The sequence below is a fragment of the Chiroxiphia lanceolata genome, chromosome 3 (assembly GCF_009829145.1).
Source record: "Chiroxiphia lanceolata isolate bChiLan1 chromosome 3, bChiLan1.pri, whole genome shotgun sequence".
Lineage (NCBI taxonomy): Eukaryota > Metazoa > Chordata > Aves > Passeriformes > Pipridae > Chiroxiphia > Chiroxiphia lanceolata.
In genome coordinates, this window is record NC_045639.1 from 7,728,635 (window position 1) to 7,749,680 (window position 21,046).

General features: G+C 42.4%; 1 protein-coding gene across 1 annotated transcript; it reads right to left on the minus strand.

The window, feature by feature from the left end:
* Positions 1-382: 382 nt before the first annotated feature.
* On the minus strand, positions 383-18,945 carry BFSP1 (beaded filament structural protein 1). Its single transcript, XM_032683296.1, has 8 exons — positions 18,346-18,945; positions 11,750-11,810; positions 8,279-8,374; positions 7,404-7,496; positions 6,596-6,703; positions 4,285-4,505; positions 2,857-2,942; positions 383-1,723 (listed from the first exon to the last, which is right to left on the minus strand). The coding sequence occupies exons 1-8, from the start codon at positions 18,714-18,716 to the stop codon at positions 777-779; spliced, it is 1,983 nt and encodes a 660-aa protein (XP_032539187.1). The 5' UTR covers positions 18,717-18,945; the 3' UTR covers positions 383-776.
* Positions 18,946-21,046: the final 2,101 nt, after the last annotated feature.

The following is a 21,046-nucleotide window of genomic DNA, read 5'->3' on the forward strand; positions in this document are numbered from 1 at the left end:
TTGGCTGCAGTCCACTCGAAAGCTCGTTGGCAAACACAAATACCTCAGTTGAGTTGGTGAAGGACAAATAATGCCTTTAGTAGCTTTTGTAAGGGCAATCTCCCACTTCAGTGAAATTTCAAGTTTTATTCTGAGATCTCCAGTAAGAGCTTATTTCAAACACAGAGAGTTCGTCTTTAGATCGAAAAAGAAAGGTCTGCCAAGGTCATTGCTATTTAGAGACTGTAACTGGGAGAGATTTGCAATTATTATTGCAATTGAAATTATTTAACAGGTATCCAGCCCTTCTCCTGGAAAACTTCTGCGCACCTCAGGTGATGTTTACGAGTAGGGACTATCAGTCAATGGTAAAGGCAACACAAACCCACAGTGGGTATCTTCGGTAGAAGGCAAAACTTTTATTAAATGAACCAGATGTCACAAGTTAACATTTGCAGCTGTCTCAGAGATGGGGAATTGTATGGTGGTTATAGGAGCAGTAGAGGAATATGCAAATTTGTCCCGGATACTGTGGGAAGCCAGGCAGCTTGTCATAATAGTTACTTTCAGTGTGTCCTAATCATGAAAATCAGTTGCATAGGATGTACCCTGGAGCGTGCTAATGGTCATTGCACCAAAGGTGAGCCTACATCAGGCAGAATTGTCATCAAGGTTTCAATCTGTTCCATACCAAACAGCAAAAATCTCACTACTGTATCATTCGGTCAGGAAAAAAAAACAAACAGTCATATAATAACTATGCCAGACAAGTTGACTATCAAGGGGGTGTGTGTCACTTAAGAGCCTTTGTCTCCTGGTTTCTTCTTGCTTGTCTTCTCTATCATTGTCTCAACAATCATCGCTGTCTCTTCATATGTCTGAATTCTGTCATCTGAAAACTTCTCGATGGACTCCACCACCTCCACCTTCTCGTAGCTCATAGAGCCAGGCAAGGCTGCTTCCCTGAACAAAAGGCCCTGCTTGTCTTCTCGCTCATAATCTGTCTCTCGAAGGAGTCCCGGCTCGGTTGGGCTTATCAGACCAGGGGAAGGAACTGTCTCAGGCTCAGAGATGTCCGGATACTTTGTGATTTGCTCGATTTTTCCTCTTGTTTTTTTGCCCCATTCAAGCACCTCTTCTCTCTCTTCCTCTCTCTGTTTATCTGGGATTTCAAACTCTTCTCTCCTTTCACAGATATCTGCTTTTTCTTTTTCTGATGGTTCGGCAGGTTCTGGCAGCTCCGGTATGGGCTCCACCTCCCCATCATTCATCACCTTCCCGTTGCCAGTGGAAACTGTGATCCCTCCTGGAGCAGGAATAGAGGGGGCCAAGATGCATGGTTCTTCATAGCCTTCCTCCCCTGTCACCAGCACATAACGCCCTTTGGGAGGGGCTTCGGGCTTAGCCTCTGGTTTCTTGTGGACTCTTATTTTCTCCCTCACAATGTTACACAATTTATCGAAGGCTTTACTTATCTGGGCTCCGTCAGGTACATCCTCTGGGCCCATTTCTTTTTCATCAAATTCTGAATCTTCCTGCCCAGGTTCACACCTGACTGAGCCTTCATGTCTGTACTCCATCTGATCTTGGTCAAAACCTTCCAGAGTTCTTTCATACATTCTTTCAGGTGAGTGACTGTCAGTTTTGTCTTTTGACATCAGCTCCTTTTTCCTGGCAATTTTCTTTGTCAGTGCTTTTTGTCTGGGCTTTACACTGGCAATGTCTTGCATGGCTTGGGTGATATCTAGAGAAAAATCAAAACAAAGCAAACAACGGTGCTCAAAGACGGTCACTACAAATGCTAGAGCTGCCTCTCACCCTCACTGCTGCAGGTGGAGAGCTTCTGTGTCTAAGAGGCACTAAAAGTGAGCCAGACACCTCCACTCATGGCAATTTGGGGTATTGGCAGATTCTGAGAGGCATGTCAGGAGGGAGTAGCCAGCAGCTGGTGGGCACAGAGCTGGGAATTACGGTAACATGGGGACAGACAGGTATTAACATGCTTTCCCTAAGGCAGCTGTTTTGTCCTATGTCACAGGTACAGTAAAACACATGAAATGGCCTGCTTACCATGTAGGAAAAAGCAGAGATGTTGCTAGAAACAGGCTAAATCCTTAGCAGGTATGAAACAACACTTTGCAGGATGGTAGTTATCTACAACTGCTGAGGATTTGGCCTCAGGCACTGTGGATCCATTTCATATAAAACTGCCACAGTTCACACAGTGGTTAGAAAAATTGCAGCTGCACTCCAAAAAAAACCCCGTCATTTGATGTTTTATCTCCATTCTCAAGGCAATGTGTTATTAGTAACACCCCAGTGAGCCTTGGATTTAAGTCATACCAAACGTTAGTGCCTACTGCACCTTTCTATAAATCAAGTTCTCTCTTTGTCAAGAGCAGTCTTGCTGGTTTAGTCCCTGACCGTTTCCTTGTCACCAGGTTTACAAGCATCATAATTCTAACAAGCCATTATAAAATATGGAAGGAAAACAGGTCCCGAAAAGGGTCCTCTGCCTGCCTGTGGCACTCAACATGCCTTGGTGCTCTTTGCACACCACTAAAGTGCAAACAAACAGTTCACAAGTCAGCACAAAACCTGCAGCTCTTTCCATAGTTTCAGGTGCCTTTTGACTTTACTCTCTTGATTGGCCTAAATAGTAAATTACAGAAATTAGCGAAGAAACACTTTTGTTTGTGGTTTTGGCCTTTGACAGCTTGTCCCAAAGCCAGTTGAGGTAAGCTGAAATGGTTGCATTTACTTAGCAAGCCTGGAGTCAGGCTGTCACAGCTGGTGGGTCATATGGAAGACAAATGGACAAACTTAAAATATAATGGTGCTGCTTGTGACAGACACAGGAAGACATCACAGGTTTACCTCTTCCCCTCGAAACTTGGGGCTGGGTAGGTCTGTAGATCTGTGTGAAGAGTGTGACTGGGGTTCCTGCTATAGCAGAATTTAACCTGTGGAGAAGACACACATGGATCAAATCTCTTCCCATAATTTTCAGTGAAAGCAAGTGAAATTGTGGAAATTGAAGTACAGAGGTTAAAGACGTATTTCTCTATGGTAAGGATTCAAAAAGAATGACAGGAGCCTGTTTCTTGTCAGGGGAAAATCAACATAGCCATAGCACCTTCAGAGGAGTGAGGCTGGCCACCCAGAGGAGAAAGGGGATGCTCCATAAGGTAAAGTACAACAGTAATTATAACCTATAGCAACAGCTTTGTAATTTAGCATGGCATTTTGAAAAGATGGGAAGATTTTAGATGGGCAAACAGTCAATCCGAGACTACCAGACATCAGCCATAAATTCATTTTTACCACGCTGGTTGGTAAAATAGAAAATTTGGTAGCCCTTACAAAGCAATTTGCATATGCCCGAGTCAAGAAGGGTGAGATAAAAATGGAGCAGTCTTCCTTGGAAAACATTTGAGGAGTCAGCAGTATTGAGGGTTAAAAAATTAAAACAAACAGACTGGCCTATTGCAAACCAGGTACTATATCTTTGGCCTTTTCTGTCTGCTCTGACAGAATTTGAGATATTTTGGCCTATCAGAGGATATACACCTGTGTCGATATGCAAGAGATGCCCATTTTGATTTTTGGTGCTTAGAATTACCCTGTTGAGATACTTCTATCCAGAACTCAGTGTCCAAAATGAGACCCTGAAAATGGATGAAATTAGTCAGTGTCCCTCCCCTGCATCTTCAGGACAACCTGGAGCAGCAGTTTGGGTGCTCAGGGGTCTGGCTCTGCTGCTGAAAACCCAGCTCCTTTTCTCATGTGCAGCTGATGGTTGGCATTAGAGGGAGGCAGAACTCCTCCATAGGTTTAAACACAACCCAAATCCCAGCCAATTTCTCGTATTCTCCCCTTTTTACCCTTTGCCTGACGAATGGCTTTGCTGTGAAAGGGTGCTTTGCTTTACAGGATATTTACCCTGTCTGCACCCTCCAGAATCAACACGCCTGTAACACCCAGCAAGTGTCACCAACACTTGGGCTGGGTAGAGGGTGTTCAAATTGCTTTTGTGTGCTCCTGACCTCTGGGCACTGATGCCAGGACAGCATGTGGAAAGCAGACTGAATGGACAAGAGAAGCTCCAAATGTCTCTGACCATCTCCTTGGAAGAAGCTGATGAGATTTTGCATCTATTTAGATTTCTGTCCCCGGACATGTGCCAGTCAAAGGTGTGGAAAGGCCATAGCTTTGGGTGGATCACATGTCCTTAAACATACACTTTTCAAAAGAGATAAAAGAGATCACTGGCCCCTTTGGGAGTGTTCAGAAATCCAGCCTTACCGGCTGTCCTCGTTCTCGATGATCCGCTTGTACCGCTCCAGCTCGTTCTCCAGGGACTGCTGGTAGATCACCAGCTGGCGGCAGTCGGTCGTGTACTTCTCCAAGATCCTCTCAGCCTCCTCTATTCCCTTCCTAAGATTTTCAATCTGCTCATTGTAAAGCTGAATTTCATCATCGTAACTCTCCTGGGTGTTTTTAATTGCTTGCTCCAGCATGGTTGTCTGGTGAATAAAATTGGTGGGTGAAAGAAGCAGCTTTGAAACATTCACCATCCCCATACTTTAAGCATAATTAAAGGCAAGTCATGTTTTATTACAATGTGATGCTGCACTGCTGAAACACAGCAGCAATTTCACTACATTTGTTCAGTGACTCAAAACCAAGACCTCCTCCTGCTGCCTCCTTTTCTGTCCCAAGGTTTCTGTTCCACAATAAGCATGATGAGATCAGCATGGACTAGAGAATAGCTGTGTGATGTCTTCCTCCTCATGCACACGAGGCTGGCTGATGCCTTACTGTGTGACCTGCAGTTCCCTGTGCCCTTCCTCGGCAGAGCAGGTAGTGTCTTACCGGGACAGCAAAAGTGCTTAGCCGGGAAGATGTTCCAAGGAAAAACCTGTTCTTCCTTCGCTGTGGTCCGCAGACCAAGCAAATAAGAGCAAAGGTCTTATTTTAAATAAAAAGTTCTCCTTTTGAATTCAGTTCCCCAGCTTTTTTACTTTACCGATAAAACCAACGAGCACATCAGCCAGGAGGTGGCGATAGGCACCTTCCAAAATCAAGGAGTACGAGTTACAGGTGGGATATTTCACGTTGAAATTCTGCTCTCACTTTCTTCTGCTATTTTCAGCTATTTATTATAGTTCTTTTATCACTTTTGCCCCCCCATTTCAAAGAGCTTTTAAAGAGATGTACTCGCAAAAAGCTAATGGGGCAATAAGTGACTAATGGGTTCTTTAATAACAGATTTATTTCTATATGTTTCAGGGAAAGGTTTTTAAAATCCTTTTAAGAGCCTAAATTTAGGAGCTAGGTCCCTTGGTATTAGTTTTGTTCTATTTTAGAGTACGAGTGGACAAAGACCCTTTACTGTTCAGTGCTCACAAGGTGGGGTCCACAACCACTCAGCAACACAGCTCTCAGGTCCAGAAAGAGGAAAGCAAAGGACCTTGATGACATCTCAGTCATCAGATCCAGCCTTCACCAGCCTTCAGGGACAAGCAACCCTGTCACTGACCTCCACTCATAAAGGTATTTCACTCTTTTAATCTCAGGGCACAAGAATGAATCAGTTAATAAACTCTTTCTAAACAGGATGTGATGATTTGATTTTGAAAGCTGGACGATTAATTCCCCAAAGGGTGCCGGAAGGATGATTTTCTCCTGTTTTTTTTCTATATTGATTCATAATCTCACTTATCTCTATACTGATTCTTGCCTATCCCAGAGCACATGTGACCTCTCCACCAGAGCATCAGACATGAGGAAGAGACCAAGGAAAAGACCTGGGGATAGCACTGTCCACACCAACTCTAAGGAAAGAAGTTATGCTCAGGAAGTTAGGAGCTGCTGCTATGGCTGTCCAAAGGAGTCCAAAATCCCACAAAAAAAGATGTTTTATGCCAGTATTTCACTCCTCTCACCCAGATGGACAACTAGTCAAAGCCTTGGCCAGATATTTTCTGCAAGTCAGGAACTGGCAAAAAGCAGATGATTATGGTCCAAGCACAGGAGAGGTGCAGATCCTTTCTTAGTGCTCAGAGTGACAGGGATAAATGCAGAATGCCAAATGTAGCTCAACAACTATCTCAGTTTTGATTACCAAATCTGTCCAGTCCTCTCAGAGCAAGTTTATCATTGGATGTGGCAGTGATAGAAAGAATTGGGCAGAGCCTTGAAGATCTCCCACGGATTTATGGAGCCAATTTCCAGCCAGAGTTCAGCAAGTGAGAGACTCACTAGAGCCCTTGGGACTTTTCCATCCACACTTCCTGCTGGCTCTGTCCTACAGGAATCCAGTTGCACTGGAGAAACATTCTCTCACCAGCAACTCTGATAACCAAAGACAGCTTCATTGCACCTATGCTACCCTGCAGCCCTCCCTGGCCATCTTAAACTTGACAATTTGGACCACTGAGAGAATGAGAATGAAACAGCTGAAGGAATATACAGAAATCTGAAAGGAAAACACACCTCCAGGTCAACCGAGTTCACAAGACCCTGTTAGAGGCCACTCAGACTTTACCATGTGACCATAAAAAGAACAGTTCATGAGCATCATGGTTGTGTTTATAGTCAGTGATGGCAGTACCTCTGTCTGCAGCTTGTATTTCTGTGCCTGTAGCTGGCAGAGGATGCTCTTGTATTCCTCCAGCTGGCTCTGCAGAACAGGGATCCTCCTCTCTGCTATCACTTTTTCCTGGTTGGAAGAAAATAACGTGTGTACAGGAAAGTATGTTTCACTCTTTTAAAAAGAGCCAAAAGAAATTCCACTACTGGAAATAAACTGTAAAGACAAACAGAAAATTACAAAAGATAGATAAAAAGATGGGTATTGAACCTCGAGTCAACTTCCGTGGCACGGATTTAAGAATAAAGATGTCACATGGCAGGGCTGTAACAGTACAGCTTACATTGAAATTAGACCCTGTAGATACAGCTCTTAACACTTTCTTCCAACTAATACGTGTTCTTGGCATAGCCAGTCATATTGGTGTGAATCACCAAGTTTTCATCTAGTCTGTATCAATTTATTTGATTTACAAGTTTTCACCACCTCTCACCCCTTCAGGGCAAGATTTACTTTCTCTTCAAGTATTCATTTATCCTGCAGCTCCTCCTCAGAGAGGAAGCACAACTACATCAACTGCCTTAGAACTGCACTTTTTGGGGGCTAATACATATGCTGGAGTGCACCTGACCAAATGCAATCTCTCTTTCCTGATCAACAGAGTTTTTCAAAGCTACAGGCAATTTTTTTCTCTCATATTCAGTAGTTACGCATAGTTGTGACAGTTTTCACTTAACCTTGGAATGGGAGTTAAAGGATCTAGGACACTTTAGGAGTAAACTTCATCTCTTTCTTACTTTGATTAGTATCTACCAACTGCAATACTTGCCTCACATATGCCAGTTGTTATGGGGGACACACGAGGGGTTGTCTGGATGATCTGCTGCAAAACATTGACGTAGGTCTGGATTTCCATGAGATTCTGTGGTGAAGTAAAAACCATTTTCATCAGAAAATGCCACAGTAAGGTGCTCCCCTTCTAGGGATTATTTCTAGATATTTACTTCTTCCAGCATATAAAGGTCCCATTCATGTTCAGATCTGATTTTGCAGCGTGATTTTAGACCTGATTTTGAGGGCGTGAGTGCTAACAGTTTCATCATGCTGAGGATACATTACTGGCATTTTAGCTAAGTGACTATACAGTTCCTAGTCTTTTTAAAGATTCCATGAGTTCTGCTTTCACAGGAGATTTTCAAAATGAGAACCACAAATACCTTTGCACATGGTCTGAAAAAGTGAGTCTCTTCTTTCAAAAGCAGCAAAGATGGGACAGTGGCCTGATCTCAAGCCTCACAGCATTCCCAGGAAAAGGAGGCTGCACTGGAATCATACAGCCACAGGCTTATGCCTGTTGATTAACTGGGATGCTCTCGCCCAGAAAATTGGGTGATGAAAGCAACAGCTTTCTTAGTGTGAAATATAAGACAGCTTGTCCAGCACTTTGGGTTGAACCATGATAACAGGTCAACAAATTCAAGACATTGCTGCAGCTGTGGGCACTGGACCCTAAGGGAGTTTCTTTGGATACTGGCAACCATCCAGCTGTTGTGCCCACTCAAAATAAAAGGTTCTACATGTACCCACCAAAACACAACTAGAATTTGCTTTAATTTTGCCACCATTTGATCCCAGAGAAAGGCAAGGTTTCACATCTATCTCTAGAAGGAAGAGTGAAGGAAGATGGCAAATTCAGCCAGTTACCTTCTTGTATCTGTCCTTTGTGGCATTAATATCATCCTGCAGGAACTGGGACTCTATCTGCAGCTCCAGGTTGCACAGCAGTGCTTCATCAGCTTCCTACAATGCAGAGACATGTGTCATGGTCAGCACATGTGGCTGGAGTGCCAAAATCACAGCAGCCATGTAGGCATAATGCAAGCCATCTGCCTGTATGGAATACTGAAACCTACTGGGAGATACAGAAATGTCATGAAAACAGCAACAAAGAGGCATCTTATTCACAATGTTCTGCACAAATATGATTAATGATACAGTTTGGCACTGGCACTGTCAAAATATGTTTACCATATGCTTTTATGAATGCTGGAAGCCAAGTGGTAGACACTATGAAATACCAGTTTGATGCTAAAAGCTTGGAATGGTGCATGAGTGTTAAACAAATGACATCAGCAGACTAAGGCATTGATTCCTCTAGTATTTATGACAAGATCTGAGGTATCTTGATGCCTTTTTAATATTCCCAGTAAATAAATCCTTATAAAACCCCATGATGGTCCAAAGTATTTGCACTCTGTTTGGTGTGTTGTCAAATGCCACAAATACACAAATTTGGAGCCGTTTCTGGAAATAAAAATTACAGATGACCAGGTCTAGAAAAGAATCATCTTGCTGCAGAAGTTTCTAATACATTGGGATTTGCAAGGACAAAAGTTCATACTATCTAATTAATTCAGAGCACAAGCTGTATAACTACCAATCACAATCTCAGAGATGAGTGGCACTGGTATTTAAACCCAGTGACATCTCCATTTCTGTTTAAAGGCCTAATTTAGATTTTTCCTGTCATGTTATTTAATACAAATCCTTGAATACAGAGTATTCCATGATACTTGGCAATATATTTTACAAATATGTAAGTGTGAATAATAAGCTTTATTTTCCTACTTAATGCATGAATTCTTGGTTAGGTTTATCATGAGCTAAGATTGTAAAATATCACTTTTGAGGAAGTATCATAAAAGTTGTCAGTTGGATCTTCCCTACAACTCCACAAAACTTTTAAGTTCCTCAACCGGTTTGCAATTTGCTTCAAGAAAGTCTCGATTTCCGCATTTAACTCAAAGTGGAAAAAACAATAATAATAATAGAAAAAGAATTTAAAGGTGTGTTTCAAATTACCTATGTGCCATTACTAGCTGTAAAAATATCTTAGCAAGTGGATCAGGGGTTGCAAGTAAACCACTGAGATCTGTGAGTGCAGCATATGACTGGTAGCAGGGGATTTTTCTTTTTTGCACGTGCACAGCACGAGCTATTCCAAAAATGTGTGGATGTTAGCTGTCCCATTGTGCTGCTGAGCCTCCCGGGCAGAGAACTCTCCAGCCGGCTCTGCTTTGTGAGCCAGTGGCTGATTCAGACACATCCAGCCCAGCACATTTGGAGCCAGCCATCAGGAATGCCCGATGCTTTTCTGCACTCCTATGCCTTCCTATTGAGAGGCAGATCAGCAGGACAATGGCCATGCTGGGAGGTTTGGGGGAGAGCAAATAAAAGCCCCCAGATGATACCGATAAGCAAATATTTCTGCATGTGATAAACAAAAGCCGCGTTTACTTTGTAAATGGGAAAAATACTTTAAAAGGGAAAAATATTTTTGCTCTTATTCTGTACTTTCAGAGAGCCCAGCTTCACTGATGAAGCTGCATGTCAGAACAGTGCAGCGGATACATGTTTTCTTCTGAATTTTGCAGTTTGCTATTCACTCGACTTCTGAAAAACCATTCTGCTTTAGGTGTTGATTCCAGAACACTGATCCATGTGCTGAAGCAGCATTTTCATTTGGAGAGAAATCCCTTGGATCTCTCCAGAACGAGTGTTTGCTATTTTTCCAACCTGATTCTCCATCTGTTGGATAAAGCATAGGTTTACACCTGCACATGCATATTTCAGGTTACATCTTGGGCACTCTACAGAAAACCACCACTACTTGGTGCTCCAGTGCAAGGAGTTGTTGCAAAAGGGGCAGCCCAGGAAAATCCTAGGATAGAACCCCCCCCCCCCATCTCTCAAGATTTTTTGAGCTGTGACTGGGACTTGAATCAATTCACTTTTCTTTAGCCACAGATTAGCTGAAAGGAACTGTGAAGACCTATCAGCTACACCAACCCTTTACAAAGGATTTGCCTCCACGAATACTTTTAAGGGCTTGCCAGGTTTCCAAGAGCCCTGTTGTACACTGGAAAATAGTACCAATTCTATTGGACATTAGGATGTCTAGAGCTCACTAGCTAGATAGAAATACTAAAATGCACTTTGTCTTTTTTTAATATAAAACATGCATATCATTGATATGACAGTGCTCAAACAGAACAGCTCCTGCCATTTGTAGTGAGGAAATAAAATAATAATCTCTATTTAATCCACTTGTAATTGTTTCCCAGTACAGAAAATGAAAGGTAATCTGTGAAAAATAGAACTGGGAAAAGACATAATACTACTTTCTTCACTCAGATGACAGCTAGCAACAAGAGAGGATGAATCAGGCTTTCTCAGTTTCACAGACCTGGTCTGGAAACTTCCAAAAGAAGTTAGTCAACTTTTATCTTTTCTCTGAGTGTCATTATTATTATATTTAATTATATGATGTTATTGTTATTACTATTATTTCTTTTCCATGGTATTAGTTCAAGAAAGTACAGCTTTTACCTAAGGGAAAGCTGAGGATCTGTCTGAGGAAGGGCTGATCATATCCTGAAAGGAACTGAGGAGCTTTGAGACACACCAGATTTCAAAACCTGGACTCAATCAGCAATTTTTCACACCATGATATCAGTACTAAAAGTATTTTAATACAGCAGTTGAATTTTAAAAGGTTTTTAGCAACAAACACATTTTCTCCAGTCACATTTTGGACTCTCAGATATGTGTGTTGGCTGCACAGTATGACTAATAAATGGACTTTTCCTACCTGTGTTCATTCAGAGAGATTATTTTCCAAGTGAAAGCATGTTAAAAGAATTAAGAAGAGTTATTAAAGGCACCTAAAAATATTCCAGATCTTCAGCAAAGGCGAAATTGTGACACTTATGTCCGCTACAGGTCCTGAAATGAGTGCAAGGGCCAGTTGCTGATGCTCTAAAAGGAGTGTTAAACAGTAAATCCTCCCACTCTTTGGTCTCACTGAAAAATTAATGAAGTCCTGAGCACAGCTGAGTCTGTGAGCAGCACATGCTACAGGACCAAAATCAGCAGGACTGTGCAAAGTAGGGATTACACAGTGCCTACACACACATCGAGGTTCTGACACTTGCACAAGGCCTGGGGAGGAGGATGAAGGGGAAGCAGAACTTTTCATCAGGGCACAATGACAAGAAATGTCTTGCTCTGACATTTTATCTTCCCACTGCTTCTTGAAAGCAGCTTGCTGTAGTAAATGCAGTCGAAGGAAAAAAAATTATAGAGACCTTTCCCTTGCCATTTTCTCAGGCTTACCTTATTAAGGCGCTCAAGGGTTTCTTTTAGCCTCTGCTGATATTCACGTTCATTTCTATATCTGCAAATAGAGAAAAGGAGATAAAGGTCAGTGGTTCATCCTTCTGTGAACTGCATTTTCATCTGCACTGTCATGCACAAGATATGCTTCTCACTAAAGGAGGATATGAACCTTGAAGAGACCCAAAAGATTTATTTATACATTAGCATTAATTGTTTTTTAGTCCTGGATGCTGAGACTCATTTCAGAACTGATTAACTGCTTGTCTTCTATTTACATTACAGAATACAATGAAATGTCACACATTTGCTATCACTTTTTTACAGAACTCCCAAGAACAGATTATTTACAATAAAAGCATATTCCATTGGCATTGGACTACAGTGACAGCCATTCATCAGTGGTTACTACGTGAGGATTTGCTACACTAGCACATTAGCATTTCATTACATTGTCTCTGGTTTTCTGTCCTATCTGCTGTTGTTCAATAAGCATTTTCATGACAGACTCATTAAACACAAAGGTTGCAATTTCATATGTTGACTCTGTATGAATAATGTTGCATTAGGATGCTTTGATGCATCAAGCTTTGTGTCCTCTTTAATCACAATTCGTATTTTAGTTTAGTCAAAATCAAATGTGAGCCTTAGTAAGGACAACATTTATCCTCTATTCTTATGCATTTACAAAATGTCCACAAGTGCATGTTCCTGTGTTGAGTGAACCTTGGATGTATACAGTGTTTATCTTTGGTTTGAGGAAACAGCACATACTCCTTAAGAATTAGGGTTCTACCTTTGTATGTTAGATAGAATTATCTTTTAGTGAGTCCTTTTGGTCCCAGAGTACAAATCTTCCTAATTGTTGATTATTGTTGTTTATTCCTTTCCTAAATAATCTGCATATAAAATGTTTAGTAATAAATGTGGTTTAATGAGATTCCATAAAAAAAAGGCCAAACCAAACAAAAAACCCCACACCATTAAAAACACAACAACAACAAAATAAGATATAATTACCCAGAAGCATCTTTATAGTACAAGGCAATGAGACTTTGCCATCAGTACTGAACAAGTGTCTCATCAAACTCCAACAACTGCCACTGACAAAGTACAGAAATAGTCTGTTCCTGTTTATCCCTTTACTTTCCCTAAAACAATAGAGATACAGAGTTATAAAAAGCTGTCATTTTCTTGCTTGCTACCAGAAACCCTCATGGTGGGTGACAAGTGACCTTTGGTGGTGACTCTCACTCATTTGCAGTACAAGCAGTGGTCATCAACACAAGCGCGAACCATGGCTGAAATTCAGAATTGAACATAAGCCGTTGTCTCTCTTCTGAAATCATTGATTTGGCCCAGATGTGCTGTTGGTATCTAGAGGATTTGCTCCTGTCAATAGGGAACTTGACAGGTCCTGGACTGAACACAGCAAGGATCAAATTTAAATGATGGTGTCAACCTTGGTTCTTTTTGTCTCCCGAAGGTTGAACAACCAAGGTTATCGTCACCTCTTTCAGCATGTATTGGAAAGCTGAAAGGATGATGTCACTCATGAACTGACTAGGACCACAAAGGAAGAACTTGGCAGAACAAAGAAATAGACTTGGTGCTTTGGTTTCCCAACTTTCCCTTCTTCTGAAATCCCATAATATTAGCAGGGGACGTTGGTCTGTTTTCAATTCTTAACATGAGTAGCAAAGAAACATGTGAAAATGCTGAGGTTTCATTTCATTATCACTCCTACAAATTGCTGATAAATCTAAAACAATGTCTTTTTTTGCCAAATAGTATTAACACCAGGTTCACTTCCCAGGCTACAACAAGAATATGCAGTGAGACTGCCTTTGTTTCTGTTGTTTGACAAGTAGCTCATCTCCAACCAGTTTTCTATCTATCTCATAAAATTTTTGTGTGCAACTGACAGTAAACACTTCACTAACTTAGATACTTTCTGATAACCGAGTAAGGAGGAAGCAAATTGTGGCAGTTTGTGAAAATCAAATACACAGCTACAAAAAAAGGCTGGTTTTACACTCCCAGTAATATACAACCATCTGATGGAGTCAGGGTCTAAACGTCATCCCTAATGTCATTCAAACCTGCTCAGATCTGCCTCATTGCTAGATCAGAATTCAGAATTCTGTTACTCAGAAATTCTTTCAATGACTAAAGTATTCAGCTACATTTTCCTTCACTCTCAAATAACCAAAATACCTGCTGTGCCACACAGCCATAAGTCCACCTGGCAGTCTTGAGAGAGTTAGTATTGAGTGATTATCCTTTGAAGGAGGATCGCTTTTAAGTGATGTTCAGTCTACTCCAGAAGCTACTCAGTGCAAAAGGGTTAAGGACCTCTTTGAAATGCTTCAGAGACCTCAGGACACTTCTGTGCCTACTGAAACATATCTGTGTAAGTGCAATTGCTGACAAATTACAACCCTGTTATGCTTCAAAGCTAATTTCAGTGTTCAAGTAATTGGTTGGACTTGCTGAAAAGAGTTTTTTTAAGATGGTTGCTGGTCAGACTTTCCTGGAGCTTAAGAGGCATGAAGTTGATTTGCTTCATTACAAAAACAAACAGACAAACAAACAAACAAACACTAAACCTCTCACCTAGTCAAGCAGCTTTAGGTCTGCAACAAACCTTTTTGGACTGTTTAAAAAAAAAAGGGATGTTAATTTTTTTGCATAAGGCGAAAGAAATGGAGTAGAGGGGGCTGCCGAGCTGAAAGCAAGCAAATGAGAGGATTAAAGGTTTCTGTCACCTCTGTTTTTGGACCTTGCCTCTGCTGCAGCGCAAGGGCTTGCTCCTCTCCAAAGAGAAAACAGTCACAATCCATCCAAGCAGTGCTCAATGGCCAGATAACCAATTTGGTGTCAAACCTGAGCCTTTTATATGGTGTTTCTCTGTTGAACCCTACCAAAATCTTCCAGCAATATATGAAGCCTCTTGACTACTATTTCTCTCCTTTTTCCTTGCCCTGAGCACTTCACTAACCTTCTCTCAACAGAGACAGCAGCAATTTAAGTGCCAAAGAGAGCACAGACTACAAAACACTGGTCCCACGAGGATGAGGAACTGGCCAATAGTGTTTGTGGTTCATACCCTGAAGGCTCAGATGAGCCCTATGAGGGCTGTGCTCTGCTGATTTATGAGCGGGTTGCTACCTGTGTTATCAAGAAGACACTACGGAGTGGCTGACAGCCACAGGGCAAGCTTGCAGTGGTCCAAGGAGGGGGCGGAGGGCAGATAAAACCTCCTCACTTCAGATGCAGGAGGACAAAGTCCTTCTTATCATCAGAGAAGCAGCAGCAGTGCAGAGACAATCCTTGCAGGCAGGGCTGGAAGGCAGTTTTGCCAGTGGAGTCCCCATATCCCAGATATCATGTTTTCCTGCTTCTTTTTTTTTGTTTTCTATCACAAGTGCTGGGTTTCTACTTTGGCCACACAGGGTGTCAGGCTCATCAGAGCATCCTCACACAGTACAGCTTGGAGAACATAGTGGCAATTTCCATGGCTAGCAACTTCCAGGGAATCATGCTGCATGTGCAAAACCCACTAGATTAGCAGTGAATGAATTTTTAAATGAAACAATTGATTAGCAAGACTTTTAATTTCTGAAGTGAATTAATCCTGCTCTGTCAAGGCCGCTAAAATCTGGATTTCAGCATCTTTCCTACTATCATGGAGAGAGAAATACACTTCTTTCCCACAGCCAGATGCAATGTTGCTATAAGAATGATGGTCAATAAAATTAGCATAATTAGACTTTATGAAATGCATCCAAACAACTACTAGCAATGCTTTTTTTTGCAATTTCAAGAGAAAAAATTCTCCCCAATACAGAATCTGAATTATTCATGTTAATGTGAAAAGCTATGAATGTGACTACAGAGAATTTAAAAATAAATTTTAACATAAGGTCTACTTTTTAATGGTTCATTCACATTTAATTGTACAGACCCAGTAGTCTCAAGTCCTACTGTGTTTAAATGTAGCTTTAAAAGGCCTATTTATATAAATGCAGCTTTAAAAGGTCTATCTATAAAAATGTAGCTTTAAGAGGTTTACTTATATCTATAAATCTATTTCCCAGATTGCAAAGTTGAGTGAAAGAATGGGTTGCAAGAGGTAAAATTCTTTGCATTAGTGAAGGACACAGACATTTGTCAATTGATTGAATCACAATGCTCCACTCTAAGAGATATTGTTAATCCCAGTGTGCCAAAAGTAGATGCTTTCAAAATGAAGCAAGAAACCCACAGTGCCTGTTGACGACTGAGCACAGAGTCAGGGAGGAGGGTAGGTCTTCAGCACAGGAATGCATGCTTCTGGTTTCGGTAGATCCTAATACGGCACAGAGAATTTTTCCTCCCATATTTTGTTTAGAGAGCTTTATTTATAACTGTCAGTAGCTGAAATCGGAGCCATCAGGATGGTAGAGCACTGACCTTGTTTTAACACCTGAAACTCAAAACCCAATCAGTTTTTGTCAGATGCTGAAGAAACTTTCATGTCTGTCTTCCAGTCAAATTCAGCAGCTCCCAAGAGGAAAAAATAAACCCAAAATTCTCTTCTTGGTATAAACTGAAGGCAATTTGGTCAAAAAGCAGCCACTGCCCTTCCATTGTAATGGCCTTATGTATCTTTGCAATTTTTGGTTTAGATATGGTCAAAGTTTCATTTTTATGTTTAAAAGTTTCACTTTGTTTACAGCTGCTGAGTGAATATTCCAGGATATGGGATGGACAAAACATTCTCCATTTTCTCTAGGAAGTCATTAACTACTGCTGTAGCAGGTCCTAAATATTACTTTTTAAAGCACAGCCCCTTCCATGTGTGTTTCCCACCCTGTGGGTGTTTCCCACCCTTTCAATGCCCTGTATTCTTCCCCATCTATGTACAGCTTGCATAAAGCAGCTCTAATAAAACTAAATTATCTTTGTGTCACATCACTAATCCTGCACAGTTTGCACAGATTTTTAACTAATATGCAGATAGACACTTAAGTACCAAGTTAAGTCAAAATCTCATGGACACCATATAATAAAAACATATGAGCAAGTACCAGAGTTGACAGCTAAATTATAGCATTGGCTCATAGCTGAATTTACTGCTCATAAATACAAAGCTGCCTAATTAGGTGCTTATTACTCGCTGGCACTGAGTCAAGGCATCGTGGACATCTGACCATTGGCAGCAATAATGCTGAGTGCACATGGATGGGCTATTCTCTGCTGTCAAGGGAAAAAGTGAGATCAGGGCTGGCATTTCTATAGCTGTGCTGTAGCTCACAGCCCCCACAACCAGTTCACATGGCAGCATGCTGAATTGGGTGCCAAATTTTCAAGGGTGAATTAGCCAGACAGACATTTTGGGGGTAAAAAGAAACATTGACTAATAAGTAACAAGAGGATTAGACCCTTCTCTCCTGTAAGCAGCCCTTTTATGAGCAATTCTCACCAACTCTCACATAATTAATCAAGTATTTGGCCAAAACTGCCCGTTGCTGAAGGGAAGGGGCTAGAGGTGTCTGAAGTCATTCATCTGCCCCAGCCCTTGATGCTCCTGCTCTTTGATTTATGGTGCCACTGAAGTTAAAAAGATGGAATTAGGGGAAGCCTATTCTTACAGCTATTGCTCTAGTGGCATGATGTGGCAATGAAGGATGCAAGGAAGAAGAGGAGGGCAAATTTCAACATACCAAGAAAAGAAATGTGTCTACGTTCTTTTCATCTCACATCTGTAGTGGCTGGCACAGCCAGGCCCAGGTACCTCACAACCCCTGTAAATAAGAGTTTCTCAGACAGATTCTGCACATTTCAGGAGGTGTTTGGGGTCATGCAGCTCTGTGCTGCTCACACACAAGACTTGCTTTGAGACATCTGTTTTTCAACTGGGTTATTTCCTCTTTGCAGTTAAGAACAAAATGCTCCTAAAACTAATGAACGATAGTAACCAATGTGTGTCACGGTGAGGACCTGCTGCTGTGGAATGAAGAGGGCAATTGCCCCTCTAGTAGCAGATGGATGAAATGCAAAACTGGAGCTCCTTGACACCTTACTTTTCACCATGGCATCTGTAAGTGTAAAAGACCCTTCTGAAGATTTTACTGCGAGGAGATTAGGGTTTTTCACTTAAGGAAGATTTCCCGCCTGGAAAAAGGCATCTTTCCCAGAGACAGTTGTAGATGTTTTCTCCTCCTGCATTCCAGTGGAGCTGACTCCCTGGTACCAGAGAAGAGAAGCTCTTGCAGACATGTCTGAAGGCTCCACAGCAGGGGGGCCAGGGATCATAAAAGCCCTGAGAACAACAAGTGGGTGTCTCTTTCTTAGGCTCAGTGCAGATTTGTGCTGAGATCTTAAGTGTTCTCGACTTTAGAAATAAACTCCCCTCTATCCTTCAGCTGCCTGGTACTTTAGGGGTACCTGCGTGCATTTGACCCTTACAACATCCCTATCTACAAGCCTGATACACATGGAGAGGCATCACACATACACAAGCAGCAGCCCAGTGACACCAAACCCGTCCTTATCACAAAGAGTAGCCACAGAAACGACGCCACCCACCTTCCACCCATCCCAAGCCTTACTTGTTGCGATACTCATCGAGCATGCGCTGGGCATCCTTCTCCTCCCGCTCCAGCTTGGCTCTGTCTGAGGCCAGCTCCCGCATCCGCTGCCGGTTGAACTCGATCTGCCCGGCAAATGCTTCGTCCAGGCCCACCAGCTCATCCATGCGCTGGAAGGTCTCCAGCTGCTTACGCAGGATGGTGTTGCGCTGCTCCAGCACACGCGCCCGGTTGATGTAGCTGGCGAAGCGCTCGTTGAGCTCCTGCAGGTTCTCCAGGCCCCGGGCTTGGGCCAAACTGTCAAATTCAGGGGAGCCTCGCAGCTCATCATAGGCGTCCGACCGCTCGTACTTCTCTTTGCGCACCTCGCGGAGGAAGCTGCTCCTGTACATGGCTTCGGAGGGGCTGCGCGGTGCCGGGTTCCCCTCTTGCGTGCCTGCCTGTCTCTCCAGGTTGGATCTGAATTGTGTCTGGGGGGTTTGGGGAGGAAGAACTGAACATAATCACCCCCCCAGATGATTAGGACTTGTCTCCAGGGCGGTTTGTGGCACTAAAGGCATCGTCTGCAGCGGTGAACTAAATAAATCCCAAAGGCCCCGCCTTGGAGCTGCCCATCCAGGCGTCAGCAGTTCGGAGGAGCAGCGGGCATGGGAGGGCGAGCAGCTTTTCTTTTCAAGCGTTGCAATTGCATACGGCCAGAATAAAAGAGAGTAACATCCAGCTTTCACCCGGCGGATTAAAGCATTATCCACGGACAACAAAACAAGTGCTTTGCAGTTTCAGAGGCTGAGCTCAAAGCCTTTCATGGCTGTGCTGTGGGGTAGAGCTTTGTCCCATGGTGGTGTCCCCAGGGTTGTGTGCAGAGGCCTTCTGCTGAGCCAGGATTATGGTGCAAGTGGACGGTAGGGCTTGATTTTTTGTTATTTGACAGTTTTGTGATCATTTAGGATGATGGGATGGGTGTATAAAAGTTAATATGACTCGTGCTCCAAGGACAAGATTTAGTCGCTTGGTTCTCACTTCATGTCAGGCTTTTCTGTAGGTTAATTCTACCTGGCACAAGAGGCACCAAGGCAGCAGTGACACTAAATACTTAACAGGCTTAACAAGGCCCCATTAGGAGGTCAGTTTCCTTGGGACTAGACAGAAGCCATCTCCTCTCCTGACTTGGTGGACATACCATATTATCCCATGGGGACCCGCCATCCTTCCTTCCTTCCTTCACTCCTACCATAATTGAGTTCTGTGTGCTGACATTCCCTGAGACGCTTTAATTGTTCTGGAAATCATGGATATACCTCCTCTAGTACTTTTTTTTCCTCCAGTCTTTCGTCTTGAAAAATCCTGTTTCTTGGGCCTGTTCTTCCAGAAGCACATCTACTCGCCCAGCTGAAAAGCACAACATCAAGACAGTCAATGTTGAGATCTCTGTTAATAATTCCTACAAGTCACTTTCATTTTTTTAATGAACATATGTTTTATGACTATCTAAATCACACATGTTGGAAGCTCAACAGAGAGCAGCCTCACTGATGGCAAGTGCAGAGGTGAAGAAAGAATCTGGTGCTCAGATGAGTCTATGATTTGGGTTCTGTGTTATTGAATCTGAATCAAAAGGAAAAAAAATCTATTAAAAGTTTTCTTCATCTTTCTTATTCTGCTTCAGATTATCTGGAAGTGCAATGGGGAAACATCAAATGATCTTTCAGAATATCAAAGTAGGCAGCTCCACAGACTGCCTGAGAACTATATAAATGGCAAAACAGGGGTAAAGCTTTCAGAAAGGTTTGGGATCTTTATCAGATGTGAAACCTCTAGTCTCCATGTTGCACGAACACATCAGCATTTGCAGCTCTTTGGCTGGACCAGCCTGCCCAGTCCAACAATGTAGCTGAGCTTTTTACAAAGTTAGTCCTCCAGAAGAGATCAGAAAGTAGATTCTGTTGGACTGTGGGCAGTGTATTTTCATGGCAAGAGGTTTTTTGGCTTCAAACAGCCTTTCAGTACAATAATAGCCTGTGTGAGTGCTATTCCATCCTTCTCTCTGAGGCTGGAAGCAGCACTGACTCCATGCTGACCATGCACCTTAACTCCTTAGGTAATTACAGGAAAATTTCTGTACAGGCCTCTCAGTGACCCACCATGTCCCTAAACAGAGTAGTCTGTCTGCAGGGAAACACTTGCAGTCCCAATTTTTGTTATTAAAATTTAGCCCATGCTTTGTACTAGGAAAATCTGGGTTTGCTATAGCATGTTTTGCTATTACATGCATGTCTCTAAGGTGGGATATCTGATTCCAAGACCTCACATTTGGCAGTTTTCTCTGTTGACTTGCTATAGACACAGCTTTACCAGGACCAGGCTCTGTGTTAGTGACTTTTTGAGATGGAGGTGGCTTAAGGAGACAGTTCTTGACCACTCAAATCATAGAACCTTAGAATTTTTAAGGTTGGTAAAGACCTCCAGGATTATCAAGTCAACCATCAACACAGCACTGCCATATTCACCACTAAACCATGTCCCCAAGTGTCACATCTGCACATTTTTGAACAGTTCCAGGGATGGTGACACCACCACTTCCCCAGGTAGCCTGTTCCAATGCTTGATAATCCTTTCAGCAAAAAATTTTTTTCCTAATATCCAATCTAAACTTCCCTTGGCAAAACTTCAGGCCATTTCCTCTCCTTGGGAGAAGAGACCAACACCCACCTCACTACAACCT